At 39.7% G+C, this 17,919-nt stretch overlaps 1 protein-coding gene across 1 annotated transcript in view; it reads right to left on the reverse strand.

Moving 5' to 3' along the window:
• Positions 1 to 17,919, reverse strand: part of LOC122793290 (anthrax toxin receptor 2-like) — a 3,151,219-nt gene that overhangs the window by 428,449 nt on the left and 2,704,851 nt on the right. The window contains exon 8 of the mRNA XM_044061158.1: positions 14,437 to 14,532. Coding sequence (XP_043917093.1) covers positions 14,437 to 14,532 — 96 coding nt within the window. The remainder of the gene's footprint in view (positions 1 to 14,436; positions 14,533 to 17,919) is intronic.

The raw sequence follows: 17,919 nt of genomic DNA on the forward strand, positions 1-17,919 counted from the left end.
ACTCCAAAACATGACCATAAAGTATGTATTAAATCTTTGGATTCCCTGTCTTTTGAGTACTTTTGCTGAAAAGAATTCAATGTCAGACATAATACCAGAGGATCAGGCATTCAGTGAAAAAAGATGGCTCTTGTGCAATAAAATGAAGCATCACAAAACAGTACCAAGTTTCTGTTGGCTGAATAATGAACAAATAATTCAACAATCTCTAGAAAACTGTTAGACATTGTAAATGAGAATCAGAGTTTTCTCCCCATGTCCAATTCACATTTTCACATAAATACTTTAACAAGATTGCATGATTTAGTAAAAACTTGTTACAATAATTTAGAGAGCCAACATATACATCCACTTTAGTAAAACTGGTGGATGTTTATGGAGATTCTCCAACAGATTTTACTTTTGTCTCTTCAGGATGCGAACCATGCATTGAACTCTTATTGCACATCTTTATATAAACTTATTTATTTCTTTTAAAAGAAAACTGGCACCCTTCATTCTTATAAGCATGTCTTCCAAGTTCTGCAACTAGTCATCTGTCATTACCCCAGTAACACATACAACTCCTAAATAAACAGAAACCGTGGGCAGACTAAAAACAAATGTTCCTTAATTCTCTAATATACAGCAAAGTACAGGATACACCCCAAAGGCAAATAAATATACCTTTATGAGTACTTATGGTTAAGTACTTATTAGAAAGGCCATCAAAAATTGCTTGTTGATTAATATGAGTCATATTATTTTATTTATTTAAGTTTGATGACCGGGCAAGTCCACTGGGCCATAATGAGCTCATTTTCAGTGGAGGCCCGAGGAGAAAAGCTCCAAGATATTGCAGTTACACTGTTACATGTTACAAAAGACAATAGTATGTACAGAAATGAATAAACAATTTGTCATAAGATCATAAAGTACATTTAAACAAATGGCTACTAGCCCTTTGCAGGTAGACTAAACATTTACAGAATAAACATTTTGTCAAAGATCTTAGCAAGTAAGATTTGTAAAACATACAGCTGCTAGATCTTAACAAGTTAGGTGAAACAAACTATGTGAGGAGAAAGTACCAGTATATTTGTAAAGGAAAGCATAGTAAATTGGATAGTAGAGAGAAAATTCAGTCCCTGGTAGGGGAGAGAAAGTTTTAGGTAGAGATGAAGCAGCAGTAATGCTTAAATTGGTGATGATTTCAGTGCAGGGTAATAAGAGAGGTGGTTTAGAGGGAGTTATGTTGGAGCGTGACATGGGCATTCCCATTTAGCTGACAGATGAGAGAAAAGCTGAGATTTGAAATTCATATGGTTAGGTAGGTTGTGTAAATGAGGGGAGAGAGAGTTCCACTGTTTAGCTAAGGAGTAGGACATTAGTAGTTAGCCAGGTGGTCATGCTGGTTTGTAGACCTGAAGGAGATTTTGTTTTTTGGATCCGAGTGAGCGGTTGGATATATAGGTTTTTAAGGAGCAGCGAGAGATGGTCAGTCCAAAGGTTTAAAGATGAGCTTGTGGGCAATGACGAGTTGTAGGTAACTGGGGTAGTTCAAGCCAAATGAGGGTGAGGAGGGAGTGGCAGTGGTGGAATGAGTTATTTGAACTGGATGCAAATTTGCAGATTTTGTGGTAGCAGGATTCAAGTTTGGATCGTAGGTCGAGTTGGAGATTGGTGAACAGAGAGTCATCATACATGAGAGGGGAGCAGGAACTAAAGGAAGCGATGGAGCCTGAAGAGGAGACCTAACTTTTGGTGGGTTTTCTTGATTGCGGACAGGATGTGGGTATCAAATTTTAGTTCTTCATCAATGATGATGCCGAGAAGCTTGGTGTTGGGAACAATTTCAAGGGCAGTGTTGTTCTGCCTCTGTATGGTGAAGGAGTTTTTGTCAGTAAAGGAGTTTTTGGTAGGGGAAAAAAATATTAGTTTGGTTTTATTTGCATTTAGAGACAGATGGTTGGACTTCATCCAGGTTTCAGTTGTGGAGAAGGCTAATTGGGTTTCTCCTAGGAGATTGGAGGGGGGAGAAGGCTGAGCAGATGATAGTCGAGTCGTCTGCATATTGGATACCAGATGATTCTGGGATGGAGTGGTGAAAGTTGTTAATGAATAGATTAAAGAGTAGAGGTCCAGGAACAGAACCTTGAGGGATGCCTGTGGGTGAGGGTAAGAAGGGGTAGGTTGAAGTTTTCTATTGGACAGCTTGTTGGCAGTTTGACAGGTAGCTGGAAAAACAGGCAATGGTGGTGAGAGTGAGATGTAGGGTAGAGAGTTGGGATATGAGTAGGGTGTGGGAGATGCTGTCAAAGGTCTTTGACAGCTCTAGGAATAGTGTAGATACAAATTTGCCTGAGTCACATTCCAGGTTGATGGTTTCTAGAAAGGAGAGAAGGGCAGTCATGGTACTGTGGCCAGGGTGGAAGCAGTGTTGGGTAGGGGATAGGAGATTGTTTTGGGTTAGGTGTGTCATGAGTTGTGCTTGGATGGTTTTCTCTAGTATTTTAGAAATGGGGGAAAAGGATGGCAATAGGCCTGAAGTTGGTGGTGTCAGTGTTTTTGCCACCTTTGTGGGGAGGGTTGATGTAAGCATGATGCCAAATAGAAGGGCGAATGACTCTTGTATGGATCTATTTATAAGAATAGAGATGGGATAGGCGATGCTGTCTACAGATTGTTTGAGGAAAGTGGGTGGAAGATTGTCAGGTGCACTGCGACAGGGTTTGAGTTTGAGGACAAATCTTTTTATAGTGCTTGTGGGAATGGAAGTAAGGCAGAAGGGTTCAAAAGTAGGTACTAGGCTATCTGCCCGAAGGCATTTATAAGCCTAGCCAGAATATGTTGGCTTTCACCACCCCCTTACATTAGTTCCCTGTGCCTCTGTCCAGCAGAGCCATTGAAGTGATCCCTGTGATAAACTTTCTGTTTCCCATCCATTCATCAAGGTTTCTCTTGAAGAGGGTTAGCAAGGAGCTCTGCCTAATGTAGATTGGAATCTTGCTCCAGAGCATGGGAAGTCTCTGGGACAGGAATCTATCCCTCCAGCACGTCCTATTTATTGTTGTGGTAAGGTTTAGATCCCTGGAGCGTGTGGCTCGAGGGGATATGGTTTTCTTTAGGTGGAGCATGTCCATCAATTCTGGGTTGGACATGGCCATGTATGTCAGGCAGAGATCACCTCTGAGTAGTCAGTATGTAACTGAATACAGCTGGAGTTGGAAGGAGGTAGGTGTTTGTGGTCATGATTGGTGTAGGAGGGGGCTAGGGCTGGAAGATGGGGGTGGAAAGGAGGAAGATAGTTTGGCTATGCAGTCAGTGAAGAATGAGTTGAACTGGGTGGCTGCATCAAGGTCAGAAAGGTTGGGATTTGGGCAGGGGCTTTCTTTATTACCAGGGTGCAGAATGGATGAGATGGAGTCCCAGAATTTTTTGGGATTAGTTGAGTGCAAGGACTGGAGTTTGGAGTAGTGTGCTTTGCAGTCTTTATTTATTAGCTTTTTTGTGGACTTTTGAAGATGCTTAAACTCTAGGAGGGAGTTGGAGTTTATTTGTTTTTGATATTGTTTCCATTTTTTGTCCCTTTGATGCATGGCTAGTTTAGTTTCTTTAGATAAACATGGGCAGGGATTGATTTTGATGTGTTTGTTTCTAGGGGGGCTTGCTGGTTGAAAAGGGTTAGGAATGAGTAGTTAAAATAGGATACAGCATCATCTAGTGGAAGGGTTTTCAGAGGGGACCAGTCAGTATGCTTTAGGCATTCTGAGCTGGTCAGCGAAGGCTTGTAAGTGATTGCTGAGAGGATCAGATACTGTTCTGGCTTCTGTGATAAGACTAGGGTGAGTTGTTATGATCCAGTCAATAATGGTTCCAGAGGTACCATCTTTATTTGGTCTAGACTGAGAGTGAATTAGTTGGGAGAAATTTATGGGTCTAATGTAACTAGCAAACAATGACTTCATTATGTTTAATTTCCTAGACTTTATAAATCTTGCTATACAACCTACAGTTCTATAACTATCATTAGCCAATTGGTTGATATGATTAGAAAAAACCATAGCTGAATCTACCCATATACCCAAGTCCTTAAATGAGTCTACAGTTTCAATCACTGTGTGCTGTATTAAATATTCATCTTTCAGTTTATGTCTCCCAAATCTCATATGCTTAGTTTTTGATGCATTTATTAACATATTATTATCCTGTGCCCAAATGGTCAACTTCGTCAAATTATTTTGCAGACATGCCTTATCTGTAACACTTGTAATCAGTTTACCCAGTTTCAGGTCATCAACATATAGACTGTAGAACACCTCAGATGAATAAGTAAGGTCTGAAAGATGCAATCTAAACAAGTAAAGGCCTAGTACATAGCCCTGTGGGACAACCTTGACTGTAACCAAGGATTTCACTTGTCCAGTTGGTGTGTGATACTTGCCATGTCCTATTTGTAAGCCATGCAGCTATCCATCTTATCAACAGTACATCAATACCTAGTTGTACTAATTTATTGAACAGTTTCAAATGCTGAAGTTAAATCTATATAAATCACATCACAATTTTTCACTCATAGCTGTTATTATATTGTTACAGAAATCATGTTACAGGTGGTAATAGATCTATTTTCAACATATGCATGCTGATATATGGTTTCAAGTCCCAACCTATCCAGTTGTGACAATAACGTATACAGTTATTACCTTCTCCATTATTCTTCCACGACATGAAAGTATACTTAAGGGTGTATATGATTCTGGGCTTGTCCTACTCCCCTTTCCCTTAAAGACAGGTTTGATAAGTGCATGTCTAAATCTTGAGGAATCTCCCCATATTTATATGACCTGGTGAATAATAGATGCAATGGCAGTGTACGTTCTTGCTTAAGTGTTCTCAGGTCATTGTTACTTATCCAGTTTGCACAGTTCTTTTTCAATATAATGTAATTTGATTCCAGTATCTGGGGATACCTGGATGTCACTAGGACAACTTACCACCCCTTTTGTGGAGCCAAACTGTTTTGCCTAAGATTTTGTAAATATATCTATAATATGTTGTGTCTGAGAATAAATTTTAGAGTCTGTACACTGTTTATCAATTTGTATATCTTTATTCCTTCCACATCTTATGTATCTATAAAAAGGTTTCCTATTATGCTCAATATCTTTATATAAATTTTCTTCAATCTTAATCTGTTTGTCCAGCTTGTTTATTTCAGTTTTCAAAGTTGTAGTTCAACCTTTCTTCCATTTCTTATATTTTTTGTCTCTCACGTTAATCAGGTATCTTGTTCTTATGGAAATATACCCCCCTGATGGTGCGTGCCTAGATCCTGTTGTTAAACGTTTTTTTGACTTTTTGGACTCAAAACAATTTCTCTTTCAAAACTTTCCACATTCCATCTGCAGTTTTTCCACTGAGCACCTCACTCCAGTTAGTTTTATATAATAACTGTTTTGCTTACCTATAATGTGTAATTAACCTTCTGTGCATTGGCTTAGATTTCAGTTTGGCAGAATTATCTAGCAACAAATTAACCTTTATGACTCCATGATCACTGCATGTCAATGGTGGCAAAACTTGACTTGAAGTTACAGTAATTTCTTTGGGAACACAAACAATATCTAGTATATTCCGTCCCCTAGTAGTTTTTTTTTTTTTTACAATCTGAAGCATTTATTGTTCCTGAATATAGTCTGAATAATTTCTTTACTAACATTGTTGAATAAATATTATTCCAATCTGTTTCTGGTAAATTTAAGTCCCCAGCTAATATTATTCTTCCCTCCTTTGTTTCATGTAAGAAATGTATGAATTGCTCTAGGTCATCTGCACTTGACTTTGGTGGTCTACACACTCAAACAATTGTTATATGTTCCAGGGTTGTTTTTATTGTCACAGTTACACAGTCACTAGTATTGGTGTTATCATTGAACATGTAATAATCACAAGTCTCATAGCTATCTTTAATCTTAACACCTCCACCTGATTTTTTTTTAGAATATATTTATACCCTGACAGAACTGGTTTCCAGTCATTGTTCTATAACCATGTTTCACAAACTATAACAATCTTGTGGGAACACAGCAAATTTTCCAATAAAAAAAACTTTATTATTAATGCTCCTAGCATTAACAACCATCACAGATGCATCAAATGTTGTCATCTGTGAACTGTTACATTTTTGACCTGGCAAAAATCCTGGCTTGTGTTTGTCATATACTGCAAAATATCTGCTGCAAAAATTCTCTTCCCTGATCTAGACAAATGCACACCATCCTGTCTGAACATGTGTGCCCAAAAGAAGGCTTGGATGCCCTACACATTTCCATTTTTTAAAACAGGAATTTTTTTTCATGTAGGTATTTATCCAAAAAATCTTTTCATTCATCGTGATCTGACTATCTTTCTATAGGTGATTTGTGAAAAATATATCCTAACACCAGTACAAGCTATACTATCTAGGAGGGCTGTCAGTTCCCGACTAACAGTCAGAGAATCTTTGTTGGTGACATCATTTGTAGCAACATGAATAAAAACAGATCCATACTTCCTTACATTAAGGTGTTGCAAGGCTTGTTTCACATCTTCTATTTTTGCTCCTGGCAAGCATAACACTACTTGATGTTCATTATCATCTCTGCAAATGTAAGCATCAGTTCCTCTAATAACTGAATCTCCAGTTACAAGAATATCTTTGGTGACCATCTCTGAAGAATCTTTAGCTTCTAATACAGTCATTTATGCTCTATTAATTGTTATGAAGGACTGATACAAGACAATCATAAGGCCTTCTTCAGCTATGTTAGAAACCTGGGTGGAACCTCCCAGATATGCTCAGAATTAGTCCAAAATGATACAAAAATCACTGAACCCACAGACATTGCCAACATACTGGCAGACAGGTTCAGTGCAAACTTCACCCCCCTCTCCCCCCCAAAAGGAGAGATAACTATCCCAGCGGAGTGCAGCCTCCCAGACATCTCCAATGCGCAGGTGAAAGCTGCTCTCTAAAGCTAAAAACACAGCATCAATGGGACCGGATGGTGTCCCCGGCTGTGTGCTACATGAACTCAATGAGGAACTAAACCCGCACATAAGGCAGCTGTTTAATCTTAGCCTTACCACAGGATACGTGCCCAAGGAGTGGCGTACGGTAACTGTGGTCCCACTCCACAAAGGTGGTGCCTCTACGGACCCTGGTAATTACCGCCCATAAGCTTAACAAGCCTGGTCTGCAAAGCTATGGAGAGGATCATAATGGAACTCATAAACAAAGACATAGGGGACTTGCAGACATTGGACCCGACCCAGTTTGGCTTTGTCAAGGGCAGATCATGCCTTTTGAACTTGGTCGACTTCTTCAAACAGTCACCAAGGCCATTGATGAGGAAAGGCAGTCCATACAGCCTACCTTGACCTTGCAAAGCTTTCGACACAATACCCCACTCGGGTATTATAGAGAAACTTACCAGCTTAAATGTAAACCCATATGTCACAAGATGGGTTGCAAACTGGCTAAAGGACAGAACCCACAGGGTTAGAGTAGCTGGCCATGTCAGACTCCAAGCCTGTCACAAGTGGTGTCCCACAGGGCTCAGTCCTTGGCCCCCTGTTGTTCGGCATCTACTTCTCAGAAGTACAGACTAACATAGGAGGACTATGGCTGACAAAGTTTGCAGATGACTGCAAACTGGGAGCCATAGTGGAAAGTACATCGGACACAGATATCCTTCAGAGGGGTCTCACGGAAACTGATAGCTGGTGCCAGAACCATGGCCTGAAGTTAAATGCCAAAAAATGTATAGTCATACCCTTCGGGAAAAACAAGGTAACCCCAAGCTACCATATAGATGGCAATCCACTAAGCACAGAAGAGGTTATCAGGGACCTGGGGACCCAGGTTGACAGTGGCCTTTCTTTGACACTCACATTGCTAAAGTGGTTAGAAAAACTTTCTACATTGCCCACCTGATCATGAAGGGATTCATATCCAGATCAAGTGAGGTCATTGTTCTCTGTACTCTTCACTTATCAGACCAATGATCGAGTACAATGCCCCATTCGGGATGTATCTCACCCGACACCTGCAGCAATTGGAGAGACCCCAAAAGTTCCTCACCAAAAGGATAAAGGGACTCCAAAATCTGTCATATGCTGCCAGACTGAAGAAACTCCAGCTCTATTCAGTCGCATACCGTCTGCTCAGAGGTGACCTGTGCCTGACATACAAGACCATGTCCAACCCGGAATTAATGGACATGCTCCACCTCAAAAAATCCAAATCTACCAGATCCACTAGAGCAAGCAACTTAAACCTTAGCACGGATATAAATATGACATGCTGGAGGGATAGATTTGTCACCCAGAGAGTCCCTATGTTGTGGAATAAAATCCCGGTCCATGTGAGGCAGAGCACCTCGCTGGCTCTGTTCAAGAGAAATCTTGACTGGTGGATGGGAGATCGTAGGTTTACCCCGGGAATCATCTCTGTGTCACTGCTGGACAGAGGCACAACAAACTAATGGGCACAGTGGCTTATAAATGCCTTAGGGCAGATAGCCTAGTATAAACCTATGAACCTATGATCTTCATCACTATTAGTCTTATTAATTCCACCGTTTTCATTGCATATTAAATTTTTATCCATCTGGCATTGTAAATCCACAGCTTGAGCCATGTAGTCAACATCTGTCTTTCTCTTACTGTAAATTTCTTCAATCCTTCCACGTTCAGGTTTGATTTCTTCCTTTTCACCTGCCCCTTGCCTCTTTTTTCCACCTTTTCCATTGGAAAGGCGATGCCTTTTTCTGTAGACTGAGAATTTTCTGATAGACAGATATCTTCATTCCCTGTCACCAGTGTGTTACATAAAGCAGAATCCTTTTTACTACATATTATCTTTCCTTTACAGTCATTAGTCAGTTTCTCTTTCTTCCTTATTTGTTGAGAACTTCTTCCTTTCTTTTTTTTTGTTTCCTTCTAAACAAACCAGATCCTTAGATTGCTAAAGTACTTGCATCCACAATTCCATAGTTCTCAGGGGCCTCATCATGTTTTGTAGGAGTTGAATATTCTTTGTAGAAAATAGATGCATCATTTCCTAAATCTGTTCTATTTGTTCTGTGCCTAACATTATTTAGTTCATCAGTCTAGTCATTAATATATGATACAACAGTTCTCCAAGCCATGCCAATTGCACATGTGCAATCATCATCAAGTCGAGATTTGCTTCTAACAGTGGTAATGTTAAGCAAATCATCCAACTTTTGACACGAGGAACAAAGATCACCAGTGTTATCATCTGTTACCTTTAAATATGCATAGCACTTACTACACTGTACAAGATACTTGTGCGTTAGAAAATCGTTAATTGCATGCTCATTTAAGGAATCCATATTCAGCTTTAATTGAATAAAATATTGCAAAGGAAAAAAATTACACAAAGTCAATAGCAAAGAATTCAAAGGAACTTAAATCAGCTTCTATGACAAAAATTATACCAGCAATACCCAACTAAATAATAAAATACAATAAAGTTGTTCTGACCATACAAGTTCTACCAGCCAGCCAGAAGTTGTAATTCCTTTATAAACAGTTAAAAATAGTGATAACAAATGCAATATAAATTCAAATAAAACTGCTTTTACCAGTCAGGTCCACAACAAATCACAAACCAAGACAGGATTCTTTTGATATGCTCAGAATTTTCCTCTCTGCAGTCTGTGCAAATTTACAGCTGTCTAGGCCCCTTGTGGTGGCTAGAGCTTGCCTATCCCAAAACCTTTCCCTTTCTCACAACCAAAAGTGAAACTAAAGGTAAAACAATACAATATAAATCAAAGTAAAGCTTGTTAGTAAGCAGTCTCTTCCTACCTACAAACAGTTAAAAATAGTGATAACAAATGCAATATAAATTCAAATAAAACTGCTCTTACCAGTCAACTCCACAACAAATCACAAACCAAGACAGGATTGTTTTGATATGCTTTTGGTATGGGAGGAGGAGTAGATTATAGCTACTCCACCCTCTTTTCTATGGGGTCTATCACTGTGAATAATTTGGTAACCTGGTGGTAATATTTCGTTATCTTTTATGAAGGATTTGAGCAAGGTTTCAGAAATGGCAGTTATGTTGGGGTGGTTATGGGAGAGCCAGGCATGGAGGTTAGGGATTTTATTTCTAAGGCTTTGTGCATTAAGTGTAGTGAGGCAAATGGATTCAGGTTTTGTGGGTTGGGTGGAGGATTTGTTGATATTAATGTTAGAGATGTGGGTTAGGTTGGATGTTGCCATCAAGTGAGAGAGAGATATGGTGGAGGAGTAGAGTGAGATAGTGTGCTGAGGATGGACAGCAAGGGTTTTGTGAGAGAAGTGTTTTTTTTGGAAAGATATTTAAGAGATGTGCAGGGGGGTGGGGAGTAGTTTAAGTTTGACATGATGAGTTGGGTTAGAGGTGAAGAATTCATATGAGATGGATGAGTAGGAGGGGGAGTGAGGATGATGGTAAGATACGAGTATGGCAAGGGTTGGGAAATTATGTGAGATAGATAAAACTGGCGAAAGGAGATGGCAAACAGAAAAGATAATGTAGTTTGTCATTTAATTCAATTAAACATAAGTTTTAGCAGAAGCGATCAGGGGGAGAAAATTTAAAGCTGGAATGGGGATGAGTGGGAACGGACTGCGGCAGGCTGCTATCACGCACGTGGAAGGTAGAATTACTGTTCTAAAATTATTTACTAGCTACAAGTTATTTAGTTAAGGCTACATACACTGAGGGTTCCTTAAGGAGGGAATATCCACACTTTAGGTAGCGTTGATGGTGCTTGGGGAGCAGGTAGTCCAGGGGCGTCTTCTTTGTTTTAGATAGGAAGTATTCCTTGGTAATTAATTGCAGAGAGGGAGCACCCGTAAGAGAGAGAGAAAGACAATATTCAGCAATTACAGGGCAAGAACAGGGGAGGACTGGGTAGAAGGATAGGGTAGAAGTAGGGAAATTCAGATCATAGAGGATTGTACTAGAGTGCACTGTGGGTAGAGAAGGAATAGATAAAGATTAAGAAAATGGCTGTATGTATTGGGAGAGAAAATAAATCAGAGAGGTAGTAGATTTAGCATCAGACGAACAATGCATTTAGGTAGAATGTACACAATAAACATTTCCCCTTGTAAGCCCAAAGAGATTAACAGTACTACACAACCATTGAGAGGGCAGAGGTAAAATGCTATATCAAGTACAGTCATTAAATAACGCATATTCAGCAGCACATGCGATAGCGATATATTAGTTATTTAGGCAAAGGCAGAATGAACAAGTAAAGCATTCATTGTTTCACGTAACACCAGATATAGCAATATAGGAGTCATTTAGGCAAAAAGGCAGCATGAACAAGTAAAAACATTCAATGTTTCACTTAACATCAGTAGCTAGGCAATTGGTTAAGATACAAATCCATGTGCTAACTAGTTAAGCAGTCAGTGAAGTAATATGTGGCATCTAGTGATAAAGCAACCACTCTAAGCAGTAACTATGTTAAATATAGCTAAAACAGTGACAGTTGTTAAGCCAAGTGGCCAAGAGCACATATATTCCTTAGTTACTAAGCGAAAAGAACTATTCTAATGCTACGCTAGTGGTGAGATAGGTTTCTGTACATAATCGCTATGACATCAGCACTGACATTCTGTTAGCAGTTATTATTCCATTACAAATAAAGAGCCCCAAGTGTTCAGCTTAACATTAGACTGTGCTAGACCTACCGGGAAGCGAGATATGCAGCCCAACCGCAGGACCATTTCAATGGGCTGTGGACACGTTAATCCAGATTTTAAAAATGGCACCGCCGATAGTACCACTGTGAAGTATACTTCAGGGAGAAAGTTAGCTTATGGGGCAGGGGATAAGGTAAAGTGGGATGATAGGACAGGACAGGAGGAAAGGGGGAGGGAAATGAGAGCCAAGGAGGATACTAGTGGAGACAAGGAAAGTTATACTGTGTGAACATTTGAAATGGTGTATGCTGCCACCTATTGGTGAAACGAGATGGCAAACAGGAAAGATAATGTCGTTTGTTTAATTCAATTAAACCTAACAAGTTTTTACAGAAGCAATCAGGGGGAGAAAATGTTAAGGCTGGAAAGGGGGATGAGTGGGAACGGACTGCGGTAGGCTGCTAACACACACGTAGAAGGTAGAATTACTGTTCTAAAATTATTTACTAGCTACAAGTTTAGTTAAGGCTACATACACTGAGGCTTCCTTAAGGAGAGGATATCCACACTTTAGGTAGTGTTGATGGTGCCTGGGGAGCAGGCAGTCCAAGGGCGTCTTCTTTGTTTTAGAAGGGAGGTATTCCTTAGTATTTAATTGCAGACAGGGAGCACCTGAGGTAGCAAGCGGGAAGCGAGATGAGCAGCCCAACCGCAGGACCATTTCAATGGGTTGTGGACATGTTAATCCAGATTAAAAAAAAAAATTTAGAGAACTTGCAGCCACCTCTCAGTAATGCAAAATGTCATTTAATTGAGGCAAATGGTAGTGTTTTAAAGATACTACCAGGTCAACAGGATAATTTTTAATGTCACATGGTCTAAAAATGTCATCAGATTTATATACAAGTAACAACGGAGAAGCCATTTTTCTTTCAAAATTCTAGTAATTTCTTTTTCCACATTTTTCTACATAGCTTAAGGAATTAATCTGGATACATAAAAACTATGTTGGCTTTTTGGTCCCCTTTAATGTACTTATTTATTCTGCAAATACAGTTTCATAAACACCTGCACTAGGATTTTAGTTTCAGAATGCATGAATTGAAATTTAATTTAGCTAACTGCTACCCAACAACCTAGAGCCAATACTTTTACTGTTATTAAAGATAGTTATTTTTCTTCCTTAGAAACAACTTTCTTATCAGCAAGTTCCACTGTTTTACATGTTCTCTTGTATGCATTTATATATATATAATGAGTTGGTTGCAGGAATGCGTTACTAAGCAAATGAAAATTGCTTTTTGACACACACAAACGCACACTTTTTTTTTTTGTATTTATATTTTTTGGAAAACACTGTCCATTCCTTTATTCTATTGTTATTCTTTTACCTGCAATAAGAACACACGCAAACCTCTCTAGACCATGATGGAGATGTGACTCTCCCTTGTCAGTCTTGCCTGCACAGCTCAGGTGAACAACTGTCATTGGTTTCAGGCTAATACTAGAAACAGACTACAAAGGTGCCTTCTGCTCAACAGAAATGTCCTTCTGCGAACATGCCCATGGGACAAAATCAGAAATGAGTTAATCTCTGTAAGGATATAAGCCAAACACAGTAAATGCGTTCAACTTAGTGCAGTTCTTTTTTTTAATATCTCTCAGAAGAAACACTTCACACAGTCTGGAACATTTACAACCACTTAAAATAATTCTACAGTATTGATCTATACACAAGTTCATATATATGGATATTCTTCTAAAAATCATATTCCTGTGTGTTCTCTCACCTGAGCTTTTTATTTAAATTATGTAAAGCTAATAATGGAGCCTCACAGTAAAAGGTTCTCCAGTTCGATTTTTGGCTGGGGTGCCTTCTGTGCAGAGTCTGCATATGTCTGCAATGTGTTTGTATGGATTTTCTCCAGGTGCTCCATTTTTCACCAACATTTCAAAGACATGAAGTAGATCGATTGGGTACTTTAAATTGGTCATAGGTGTTAGTGTGCATGAGAGTGAGTGGTGTGAAAGAAAAACTGAAGCAGGGCTAGCCACCCAGAAGTGTGAACCTTGTATCTAGATGGTTGTCAGTGTTGAAGTGGCACCTCAACGCCATGGGCAAAAACAGGAAATGGGGCAATAGATGGATAATGCTAGCAATCCATCCACTGTTTAGCCTTTCAAATTTAGTTCAAACCTTTCTTGCTTACATCTTTTTTTAAAACAGAAACATTTGGTCATTACATCTAATCAATATGTGAATTATGCTACTGCAGATTACATGCTATTTTTATTAATGCATTTTGAATACAGACTTCAAGCTGATACACAATATATTTTATACCTTATCTCACTGTATGGTGGTTACCAGCATTTGTTTTAAATGGCATACCAAATGCTTTGTTCTATTTACTCCATATGTATATTGGTGTTTTACTCAGTGGACTCCCAAGAAAATGTAGCACTGACTCAACTATGCCACTGTCCAGGACAGCAATAACCATAATGATTACTCAAGAAACAGTAAGCTCAACAGAGCCATGTTCCTTCATTAGTATAATATAGGAGCCTTATGTATTTCAGTTCATAGTGCTATGCTGATGGATTAGATAAAAATAATGAAAACAAACCATACAAACCACCAGAATCTCCACAGATATGCTAATACTGGAAAACCAGATACCAAAAAGTATTTCAATTTGCTAAAGGTGGTTGCAGCTAACTAAACAACCTACATACCTCCATTCGTTTGATTCCACCAACACCCCTGCCACCATAGTAGGATGCATCCACAGTTGGCCATTTCTTTTTAGCCTCTGGGACTTCTTCTGGTTCCTAAAAGTTGTTGCAAACCATGCAATTAGTATTCCAAAAAATCAATGGTTAAACTATAATAAATTTCCATTTAACCTAGTTACCGCCTTACAAATTATCATGTTTTACAAAATGTCAGAAATCACCCAGCTCCCTCAGTGGCTCAAAAAACATTGCATTAATGCTTGAAAACCAATAAATGTCAGCATTTTTCATTTTAAGTATGTAACATTACATAAAATATAATTTGGAATAATAGCATTTAATGTATTTTTACAAGATATTCACATATGGGGAAAAATCTTTAAAAAATCTGAAAACTACATAATCTGCAAACAAACTGCTACTACCACTGCAAGTTAGGTTAGAAAAAAAGGGCTATTTAGGTTATATGTACAACAGGCTGTCTCCTCTTGCACTCTGTTTTCCTTCATAGAGCAGAGCTTGCGGTCAACTACATATGACCTTGATATTGTAGGAACTCTGCCATAAGGCCCTACAAGTTTACTGAGAATTTTGTCACTGTTTAACAGCCTGCTGTGACTACATCTGACTTCAATACTGCAGGAGCTCTGCCGCAAGGTCCTACATCTACAAGCTTACTGGGAATTTTCTCATTGTTTAATGTAAGCATATTTATCAATAAGAACCTTGCTGCATATTAACTTGAATCAGTTAAATACGTGCTTGCTCTGTGATTGAAAGTCCTTGTGTAAAAGTCCATGAACTCTAAGGACCTCTTATGAAGCTGGCCACCGTCCCCTTTTGCGCTACCAACAGACTATACTGCGTACACCAGTTTTTTAGACTCAGGAAATGACAGGCAAAGTACAGTTGTGTACACTTACCATAAATGTAGATGTTTGAGTGCATTCACTGCTGCAGCCCTAACCATTGGGTTATCCATGCTGTGGTAGCCCTCAGTCGGTCCGAATACCAGAGTCAAGGTTTTGTGTGTAGGCTGCTGCCACTTGCTGCTTGATGTCAGGTCATCCGAGCTATAAAATAGAGCAGGCAACCTCAGTTTTTCTTACCTTAACCAACCAAAGAAGTCCAATTTTAATAATTATTAGTAGTCCTGGGGTCAGAGACCTCCATAGAAATGTGTGTCTCTGTAAAGAAAGCAGATATCAGGGGGAAGGAGGGAGGGAAAGCATGACAGCAGCAGTGAATACACTCGAACATCTACATTTATGGTAAGTGTACACAACTGTACTATGTTCTTCGTGTTTCACTGCTGCAGTCCTAACCATTTGTTAGGATTCCCAAAGCTGAGGAGAAGGGTGGAAGGTTAACAGAAACTTAAGATTGGATGAGCATGTCCTGCAGAATTGCAGAGGCAAACCTAGCCCTAGCTTTTGAGAATAGGTTCAGATAGTAATGTTTGGTGGGGTCTATATTACATCAACAAACATTTAAATGTTCAAATCTCTGAAGGTCGACCTTTAGAGATTGAACATTCAAATGTTCGAAAATGTAATAAAAACAAAATAAAGAAAACAAAAATTAAGAAAAGGGTTTTAGCAGGGGGGCAAGCCCCCCTGTGCCCCCCACACCCCCTGCTACTTAAATATACCAACTCCGAGATCGCACATCAGTGCACTACAGTGTGGAAATGGGAAATTTCCCCTTCACTACACTGTAGCACGATCTTGGAGTTGGTATATTTAAGTAGGGGTGTGTGTGGAGGGTGCCTACATCCTTTGGTATATGTATTTATTACTTTTTTTTTTTTTTTTTTTTTTTTTTAAGATTTTCGAACATGTAAATGTTCGATATATAACAGTCAACCTTTACAGAATCGAACATTTATGTGTTCGTTGATCTAATATAGACCCATTTGGTGAAGGTGTGAACTAAAGTCCATGTGGATGCTTCCAGGATGTCCTTGGTGGGTACCCCTCTAAGGAATGAGTAGAGGTTTCCCAAGTGGAATGGGTTCTTATGGTCCTAGGGAGTGGTTTTCCATGCAAGGAGTAGTAAAAATGGATACACTGTGCTATCCATGTGGAAATGGTCTGTTTGGATATTGGTTTCCCCTGTGCCCCTATTTTAAGAGCTGGTCAGTTTGCCTGAATGTCTTTGCATGATCAAAATAAAATCTGAGTTGCCTGTGCACATCCAAGGAATGCAGTATCCTTTTCCCCCCTTGTTCTGAGGGTTAGCATGAAGGAAGGATTGATTCTCATGGAGACCCTGTTTGCATGGAAGATGAAAATGGCTCAGTGGCCTTTAAGGCTTGAAGCTCTGACTCTCTCCTGGCTGAAGTAATAGCCAGGAGAAAGGCAGTCTTCCAAGAGAGATACTTTAGTTCAGAGGATGCTGCAGGCTCAAAAGGAGGCAGAGTACGCTTTTCTAAAACATATTTCAGGCTGGGGTGGGCTGTCTTCTGGGAGGCCTGACATTAGAGGCTCCTCTAAGGAATTGTTTAAAAAGAGAGTGGGAGAAAGTACAGTTGTGTACACTTACCATAAATGTAGATGTTCAAGTGTATTCAATGTTGCAGTCATCACACTTGGGTTATCTGCCTGCAGATAGCCCTTGGTCGGCCCGAATACCAGAGACTTAGCATTTCTCCATTGGTTGCTGTCACTTCTGGACGTCAGGTTGTTAGGGGTATAAAAATGGGCAGCTGACGCCATTACATCAGTTTTTCTTGCTCCAAATGTTAGGAGCCCTCCAAATAGGGAGCTAAGTTATGGTGGAAAAAACACCACCAGTAAAAAGTAAATACCAATAACCCTGTAAGGGGTGAGTAAGAGAAACAGAGAAGGAGAGAGAGAGAGACAAGGGGGCTGGAGGGTGGAAACCAGGATGGCAACAGTGAACACACTCTAACATCTACATTTATGGTGCGTGTACACAACTGTACTATGTTCTTCGTGTTTCACTGTTGCACTCATCACACTTGGGTTGATTCCCAAAGCTGAAGAATGAGTGGAGGCAATCAAGAAGAGTTGGGGCTGGCTAGCATGCCCTGCTGGACTGCTGTTGGAAAACCTGCCCTGGATTTGGAAAAGATAGGCAGGTGGTAATGCTTGGTGAAGGTGTGAACAGAACTCCAAGTAGCAGCTTCCAGAATGTCCCTGGTAGGGGACTCCCCTGAGGAATGCTGTAGATTTTGAAGTTGCCCTAGTGGAATGGGTTCTGACCCCTAGAGGGGGTGGTTTCCCATGGTGTTTGTAACAGAAATGGATACAGTGTGCTATCCATTTGGAGATGGTTTGTTTTGATATGGCCTTGCCCTCTGCCCCTAGTGCAAAGCTGACTAGTAACTGGTCAGATTTCCTGAAGGGTTTAGTCCTATCAAGGTAGAATCTGAGCTGTCTGTGCACATCTAAAGAGTGCAGGATCCTTTCCCCTTTATTTTGAGGATTAGGGAAAAAAGTTGGCAAATGGACAGATTGG

The sequence above is a fragment of the Protopterus annectens genome, chromosome 2.part0 (assembly GCF_019279795.1).
Source record: "Protopterus annectens isolate FY-2018-M chromosome 2.part0, PAN1.0, whole genome shotgun sequence".
Lineage (NCBI taxonomy): Eukaryota > Metazoa > Chordata > Ceratodontiformes > Protopteridae > Protopterus > Protopterus annectens.